General features: G+C 45.1%; 1 protein-coding gene across 1 annotated transcript; it reads right to left on the bottom strand.

Moving 5' to 3' along the window:
* Positions 1–664: 664 nt before the first annotated feature.
* LOC129856847 (CCN family member 3-like) lies at positions 665–8,441 on the bottom strand. Its single transcript, XM_055924567.1, has 5 exons — positions 6,887–8,441; positions 6,528–6,756; positions 5,837–6,091; positions 3,471–3,682; positions 665–3,148 (listed from the first exon to the last, which is right to left on the bottom strand). Exons 1-5 carry the CDS (start codon positions 6,935–6,937, stop codon positions 2,855–2,857), a joined length of 1,041 nt encoding a protein of 346 aa, XP_055780542.1. The 5' UTR covers positions 6,938–8,441; the 3' UTR covers positions 665–2,854.
* Positions 8,442–8,761: the final 320 nt, after the last annotated feature.

An 8,761-nucleotide genomic window follows, 5' to 3' on the forward strand; every position in this document is an offset into this window, starting at 1 on the left:
TATGGTTGCAAAACAGTACATTGTATAACCTTATGACGGTTTTATATTAAACAGTTTCGGAGCCAAGGACAACATACCTTGCTAGCCGAGGGTCAGGCAAAAGAGAACGATAAAGTGGTATGGGGATACAGATAACCCGCGATGGGCCAAACCAAAATATACAAAACTTTTACAATCACTTGTATGTACAATATTGGTATGAAAAAGTGTTTGTACACCAAATAAAAACATTAGCTATGCAGCTGTAATTAAATAAAAAAATACACTGAATTATTATTATTATTATCAGATTATTAACATCCCCTCTTGACCTGGCCTATTTGAATTGGTCCTTGTGTGCAATTTGGTGCGTAATCTAGGGGAACAACATCACACTGCTACATATGCACCAGTTCTGGGAGAGCTTTTGAGCGTTCAGTAATTTCACTGACTTGTAAAAGAAGCGAGTGTTGGAAGTTGGAACACACCATAGTCTCTCATAGTCATAAAGCATTTTATGTCGCATTCATTCGTCGGGGTTGTCACTAAACTATACATTAGCCTTATATGAAAGGTGTCTTGTGTGACTCAGTTTTAGGTCAATTTAATGTACATCAACTGTTGTCTAACAATCTATCTACACGGTATATCATGATGGTTGGAATAAAGAGAAACAAATCAGAAATTATAGAAAATATATATATTTAATGTCAAATCATGAGTATTATTATAATGACCGAAAAGGCTGGGCGAAACACAACCAGAGTAGACGTACAGACACTATATAGAATTCATATTTACATTAGGTTTACAAAGACATAGAGACACTATATAGACTTCATATTTACATTTGGTTTACAAAGACATACAGACACTGTGTATTTAATACACGCGCGCGCCAACTATACAGTAAAGTATTTACGTAACTTGTATCTTTCTACAAGAGACCACAGAGAAGTAGAAAATTAACATTCTGTTTTAGGAAAATCTACATTGCATTGCAGTCAATGACAGTATATCAGAACTGGGTGACATATATATGCCAAAGACTTTGGAGGTGCACTTGACTTAGCTTGCCCTGTTACAACGGAACCAATGGAATAGTCTCATAAACTGCCAACTCAACCCACAGCCTGCACACTGGTCAAGTTAAATCATCTCAAGTATTTGACACATGTATTTGACCCAGGTCTTGACGTGTACGGGGCGGGGCTAGAGGTCCAAGAGCGGAGACTTACAGGCTGGCTGTGGAAAGCGGCAGTACATTATGAGAACAACCTTTGACCTGGCTGTCAACATGACTGTTGTGTGGGGCCAAGACCAGGTTGACTGCAGAGCCTGGGAGAGGGCAAGAGTCTGCAAACATCTAAAAGGTCAAAGGTCAGAGGAATGAGGGGAATAGAAACACAGGTTTTCACCAGAACAAATACAACAGTGAGCAGGTGTTGCTTTCACGAGACATTTTTTTGTGACGTGCAGCTGGAAAATTGTTGGACGTGCAAACATTGCACTTGAAACGATTGTAGGTAGCCTAACCGCTATTTCGGAAATACCTCTGGGACAGTCAGAGGCTGTCTACAACTGATCCAGGAGCTGTGTATGATCACTGAGGCCATTTGAGTCAGAGGCTGTCTAAAACTGACCCAGGAGCTGTGTATGATCACTGAGGCCGTTTGAGTCAGAGGCTGTCTAAAACTGACCCAGGAGCTGTGTATGATCACTGAGGCCGTTTGAGTCAGAGGCTGTCTAAAACTGACCCAGGAGCTGTGTATGATCACTGAGACCGTTTGAGTCAGAGGCTGTCTAAAACTGACCCAGGAGCTGTGTATGATCACTGAGGCCGTTTGAGTCAGAGGCTGTCTACAACTGACCCAGGAGCTGTGTATGATCACTGAGGCCGTTTGAGTCAGAGGCTGTCTACAACTGATCCAGGAGCTGTGTATGATCACTGAGGCCGTTTGAGTCAGAGGCTGTCTACAACTGACCCAGGAGCTGTGTATGATCACTGAGGCCGTTTGAGTCAGAGGCTGTCTAAAACTGATCCAGGAGCTGTGTATGATCACTGAGGCCGTTTGAGTCAGAGGCTGTCTACAACTGACCCAGGAGCTGTGTATGATCACTGAAGCCGTTTGAGTCAGAGGCTGTCTAAAACTGACCCAGGAGCTGTGTATGATCACTGAGGCCGTTTGAGTCAGAGGCTGTCTAAAACTGACCCAGGAGCTGTGTATGATCACTGAGGCCGTTTGAGTCAGAGGCTGTCTAAAACTGACCCAGGAACTGTGTATGATCACTGAGGCCGTTTGCAGTAAGCAGAAAAGGAAAACTCTGTCGTTATGATACACTAAAGCACAACGTTTCCAGTTCTATCAGATGCAGAAAGCTCATCCATTCTGTAAAGGTAGCGAAGTGCTGACTGTGAGAATCTCAATTGCATACTCCTTGCGTCCTCACTCCTCTCTCCTCGTGTTCTCTCTCCTCTCTCCTCACGCCCTCTCTCCTCGCGCCCTCTCTCCTCGCACCCTCTCTCCTCGCCTCCTTCTCAAAACCCATTGAAGAGAAAGTCAGAGGGGAGGGACATCTGGCTTTCTCATCCAATGGGTTTTGAGAAGGAGGCGAGGAGAGAGGGTGCGAGGAGAGAGGGCGCGAGGAGAGAGGGCGTGAGGAGAGAGGAGAGAGAACACGAGGAGAGAGGAGTGAGGACGCAAGGAGTATGCAATTGAGATTCTCCCTCCTGAGACCAACCATACACCGTCAGGGATATGTTGTCAAGTACATTTAGAGTCATGAACATATAGAGTCGCCCGACTACAGTACAGTACAATACTACTGTCCCAGATGACTAGAAGAAACGTTAGTTGTGTCTGTGGTAACAGTGTTATAACGTGTAACCGCTGTAGACCAGGTCTGATGGTTGATACACGGCGTTGTCTCTGGGACAGTGGTAGTGACAGGCGCAGGTGTTGATGAACATCACGGGTTTCTTCACGGCTCTACCCTGAGCACACTGGAACTCCACCTGCACCGTCTCGGTGCTGTGGGGGGTGCAGCAGCGCCCGTCCGTACACACACCACAGTACCGGGCCTTGTAGGTCAGGACGCTGGTGCAGTTCTTATAGCTGAACCGGATGGGTTTCACCGCCTTCTTCATCCTCAGGCACTTGCTTCCTCTCTGAGGATTTAGAGGAGGAAATGGTTGTCAGTTGGTGAAACACTGGAATACTTCTTTCATGTATTTTGTCAAAGCACTTTTGTTCGTCGGAAGATTTGCATTTAGTCTGAATGGCAAGTTGAACTTGAACTTCTATTCTGACATTTCAATTCGTATTTTCCTACAACTGTGATTTGGTTTGTATTATTAGTAGCCTACCATAGGACCATCCTTCTGCTGCTGCTGGTATTAGTACAGTGACAGTGGGTTGAGTAGCCTACCATAGGACCATCCTTCTGCTGCTGCTGGTATTAGTACAGTGACAGTGGGTTGAGTAGCCTACCGTAGGAACATCCTTCTGCTGTTTGTCGCAGGGCCTGACGATGCACAGACGTGTCTGCTTGACCATCTCACAGCGGTGGTTCTTGTTGGTGACCCGGGTGGAGATGCCCATGCCACAGGTCCGAGAGCAGGCGCCCCACTCCGTAGTCTGCTCTATGCAGTTAGTACTGGGGTCCCACGAGTCAAACCCCACTGTCTCCTCCTGTCTGTAGGCTGTACGGGACGACGGGGAGAGACACACTGGATGAGACAGATGTTGTGACATGGGAAATACAGATGCACGCTAGATTGATTGATGGACATAAGAATTACTAGGCAAAAGTGCATAGGAGGAGACTTATGTTAGGCTGGTATTGGGAACTGTGTGGTTTGCATAATTGATGCAAACGTGTTTCTACACCTGCATTACTTGCTGTTTGGGGTTTTAGGCTGTGTGTCTGTACAGCACTGTGAGATATCAGCTGATGTACGAAGGGCTATATAAATACATTTGATTTGATTTGATTCCCCTACATTGGTGTATAATCAGTATACAGGTAATCCAATTCCCAGTTCTATCGGAATCTATTTCTTTAGGTGCCTAAAATCCCTTAATCACAGATTAAAAACGATCCAAGGTACATCACGTTCCAGAGAACACGAAATGGAATGTTTTGGCTGGCTACAGAGGTCTACACCGAGGCTTCCTGGGATAAGTCAACTTGCTCTGTGAGTCTCTCTCTCTGTACTCCGAGGCAATTCAGCATTTCCCTTCACACACAGAGCCAGCCAGGTCAACCTAGAGGCATGCAAGGATCTGTCTCTTGACTTTGTGGCTTGCACCAGAGTACCAGTCACGTCAGAAGCAGAGAGACGTAGAGAGAGAAGCTCCGTCCCACATGGAACCCTATTCCCTATGTAGTACACTAGAGAATTATTTATTTAATTGGTATGTTTTACTTATCTATTTTTTACTTAACCAACAATGCAGTTTTAAGAAAAATAAGTGTTAAGGGCTTGTCAGAAAGCATTTCAATGTAAGGTCTACCTTCACCTGTTGTATTCAACATTTCACTGTAAGGTCTACTACACCTGTTGTATTCAGCATTTCACTGTAAGGTCTACTACACTTGTTGTATTCAACATTTCACTGTAAGGTCTACTACACTTGTTGTATTCAACATTTCACTGTAAGGTCTACTACACCTGTTGTATTCAGCATTTCACTGTAAGGTCTACTACACCTGTTGTATTCAGCATTTCACTGTAAGGTCTACCTTCACCTGTTGTATTCAGCATTTCACTGTAAGGTCTACTACACCTGTTGTATTCAGCATTTCACTGTAAGGTCTACCTTCACCTGTTGTATTCAGCATTTCACTGTAAGGTCTACCTTCACCTGTTGTATTCAGCATTTCACTGTAAGGTCTACTACACCTGTTGTATTCAGCATTTCACTGTAAGGTCTACTACACCTGTTGTATTCAGCATTTCACTGTAAGGTCTACCTTCACCTGTTGTATTCAGCATTTCACTGTGAGGTCTACTACACCTGTTGTATTCAGCATTTCACTGTGAGGTCTACTACACCTGTTGTATTCAGCATTTCACTGTAAGGTCTACTACACCTGTTGTATTCAGCATTTCACTGTAAGGTCTACCTTCACCTGTTGTATTCAGCATTTCACTGTGAGGTCTACTACACCTGTTGTATTCAGCATTTCACTGTGAGGTCTACTACACCTGTTGTATTCAGCATTTCACTGTAAGGTCTACTACACCTGTTGTATTCAGCATTTCACTGTAAGGTCTACTACACCTGTTGTATTCAGCATTTCACTGTAAGGTCTACTACACCTGTTGTATTCAGCATTTCACTGTAAGGTCTACTACACCTGTTGTATTCAGCATTTCACTGTAAGGTCTACCTTCACCTGTTGTATTCAGCATTTCACTGTGAGGTCTACTACACCTGTTGTATTCAGCATTTCACTGTGAGGTCTACTACACCTGTTGTATTCAGCATTTCACTGTAAGGTCTACTACACCTGTTGTATTCAGCATTTCACTGTAAGGTCTACTACACCTGTTGTATTCAGCATTTCACTGTAAGGTCTACTACACCTGTTGTATTCAGCATTTCACTGTAAGGTCTACCTACACCTGTTGTATTCAGCATTTCACTGTGAGGTCTACCTTCACCTGTTGTATTCAGCATTTCACTGTAAGGTCTACTACACCTGTTGTATTCAGCATTTCACTGTAAGGTCTACCTTCACCTGTTGTATTCAGCATTTCACTGTAAGGTTTACCTTCACCTGTTGTATTCAGCACATGTGACAAATAACATTTTGATTTGATTTGAGAGCAGAGAGACTGAGTGCTTACCAGCCATGGCGAAGCTGCCCAGGGCACTGGTCTCTGGTTGGGGCTCACAGACCCACTTCTCACAGCACTCCCCTGGCACCGCCACCTTCCTGGGTAGAGGGCAGTCAGGGCCCGGCAGCATCACGTCCAGGTTGCAGCGTGGCACGCAGGCGATCTGGCCGTCTCTGCAGGTGCACTGGTACTTGCAGCTGGGGAAGAAGGTCTCCCCGTTCTGGTACACTGAACCGTCCAACAGGCAGATGTCTCCCTCATGAGCTGTGGAAGACATGGAGGACACAAGAAAAGCACAAATCATTATTTAACATTTTTAATTTCCAATACTCATATCTGGATAAAATCAAAAATGGCATATGTTTAAGTGTTTGTGTCTTAAAATGAATGTGAATTGTCATCATCATCATCATCATCATCATCATCATCATCATCATCATCATCATCATCATCATCATCATCATCATCATCATCATCATCATTATCATCATCATCAATAGCTCTTAGATAGGGGCGGGGTCTCTGCTGCCACTCTTCGATTACCTTTGACCTTTTTCAAAAGGAGGTGAGAGAGGACAGAGGAGAGAGGTACGCAGGAGTTGAGCAAATCCAATTGAGACAAGGCCAGGGAATCTACCCCGTCGCTCTGACACCTACACGAGGACATCAACTCGTTCAATCTAATTAACAAATGACTCACCGACACAGACACCTGTCCTCTGGTGTACATCGGCCGTGTAGTCGCAGTTCAGACCCCTGTGTGTATCACAGGGATTTATTTCCGAGCACGTCTCTCCTTTCTGCCTCGCACAGACCAGACAGCATGCGCAGTCATCCAGAATCAGCGGGACCGCGGGGGCGCACATCGGAGGCTCCTGCGAACAGAGGCACCTTGCCGGACACACCTGCGCCCAGATCTGGGAGCAAATCTGGAGAAAACAAAAAGGGAAAACTGTGTTCAAATGGGATTTTTCAAAGTTGTTGCTCCTTGTTTTCATATTCTTCACATGATGTCGTTTGGATGAGCCTCGTTTGTAAAGTTTAACTGAATTTACTTACCTGTGTTGAAATGTAGAAAATTAAAAGGGTTCTCCCTGCAACCTTAGACATCCTGATTCAGCGAAAGGTAGTTTTCACTTCGTAGAATCGTCCCTCCTTTGTGTCTTGCTGAAGCTGTGTAAATCCCTTTGGCGTGCTTCAGAAGTGTGTGCAGAGCCATTTATAACGGTCCTGTCTAACGACACGGTGACGCGTGAAGGAGGAACGGAGGAGGGGAAGGAGGAGGGATGGAGGAAGGGGATGATGGAGGGATCACCCCCCTGGCCCTGGTAGAGTCTGGGAATTTTGATTGGATCAGGATGAGACTCACATTTTCCTGTTAGATCCTGAGTTCTTTGCACACAGAGGAAGGCTACGTTACTAGTATTTAGGACACATAAGCTCATTTGACAGTTTTATTGCTGCTATTCATATCAATAATCAACATTTTTCATGATCATTCAAACGAACCGACTTCAAACTAGTTCCTCCGTTCCCTGATTTTCATTACTGTGCTCATTACATCTGGAATGAAAATAGTTCTAGTTTGGTGAAGAATAGATATCACACTGGTTGATCTAGTTTGGTGAAGAATAGATATCACACTGGTTGATCTAGTTTGGTGAAGAATAGATATCACACTGGTTGATCTAGTTTGGCTGTGGAATAGATATCACACTGGTTGATCTAGTTTGGTGAAGAATAGATATCACACTGGTTGATCTAGTTTGGTGAAGAATAGATATCACACTGGTCCATCTAGTTTGGCTGTGGAATAGATAAACCAGTAAAGCTCCTCTTCCACGATGGTGGTTCCTTAGATGTCAGTCTGCAGTCAGTGGGCAAGAGGTTTCTCCTTGGAACGTTTGCTGGCTGCATAATTACAAATCTAGGGGGAAACTTAGATGGCTAGTCCATCTGGGTTTTATCTAACAAGTTATGGTGTGGTGGGTGCCTCTGCCTGAAGTAGGACAAATGAGGCTACTGGTTGAATCAGCCCACATGAGTGACATCACCACTGTGTTTGCGAGTGTTTTAAAATACCATGTCTGAGTCTCAAACGGCACCCCAGTGTTGTTAAGCCTGGGCATGTTCTTTAGACGCCCCTCTGTCTGACATATAGACCATTGAGATTTGTGTCAGGGATTTTGGCCAGTTGGAGATGGAGATTTGGCCAGTTGGAGATGGAGATTTGGCCAGTTGGAGATGGTGATTTGGCCAGTTGGAGATGGTGATTTGGCCAGTTGGAGATGGTGATTTGGCCAGATGGAGATGGTGATTTGGCCAGATGGAGATGGTGATTTGGCCAGATGGAGATGGTGATTTGGCCAGATGGAGATGGTGATTTGGCCAGTTGGAGATGGTGATTTGGCCAGTTGGAGATGGTGATTTGGTATGTTGGAGATGGAGATTTGGCCAGTTGGAGATGGTGATTTGGCCAGATGGAGATGGTGATTTGGCCAGTTGGAGATGGAGATTTGGCCAGTTGGAGATGGTGATTTGGCCAGATGGAGATGGTGATTTGGCCAGATGGAGATGGTGATTTGGCCAGTTGGAGATGGTGATTTGGCCAGTTGGAGATGGTGATTTGGCCAGTTGGAGATGGTGATTTGGCCAGTTGGCGATGGTGACTTGGCCAGATGGAGATGGGGATTTGGCCAGATGGAGATGGTGATTTGGCCAGATGGAGATGGTGATTTGGCCAGATGGAGATGGTGATTTGGCCAGTTGGAGATGGGGATTTGGCCAGTTGGAGATGGTGATTTGGCCAGTTGGCGATGGTGACTTGGCCAGATGGAGATGGGGATTTGGCCAGATGGAGATGGTGATTTGGCCAGATGGAGATGGTGATTTGGCCAGATGGAGATGGTGATTTGGCCAGATGGAGATGGTGAT

This window comes from Salvelinus fontinalis, chromosome 6 (genome assembly GCF_029448725.1).
Source record: "Salvelinus fontinalis isolate EN_2023a chromosome 6, ASM2944872v1, whole genome shotgun sequence".
In the NCBI taxonomy this organism is placed as follows: Eukaryota; Metazoa; Chordata; class Actinopteri; order Salmoniformes; family Salmonidae; genus Salvelinus; species Salvelinus fontinalis.

Coding starts and splice junctions, on each gene's coding strand:
- LOC129856847 (XM_055924567.1), bottom strand. CDS start 6,937: ATGTCTAAGGTTGCAGGGAGAACCCTTTTAATTTTCTACATTTCAACA. Junction 6,757..6,886: donor TTTTCTACATTTCAACACAG/GTAAGTAAATTC, acceptor TGTTTTCTCCAG/ATTTGCTCCCAGATCTGGGC. Junction 6,092..6,527: donor GAGGACAGGTGTCTGTGTCG/GTGAGTCATTTG, acceptor TGTCTTCCACAG/CTCATGAGGGAGACATCTGC.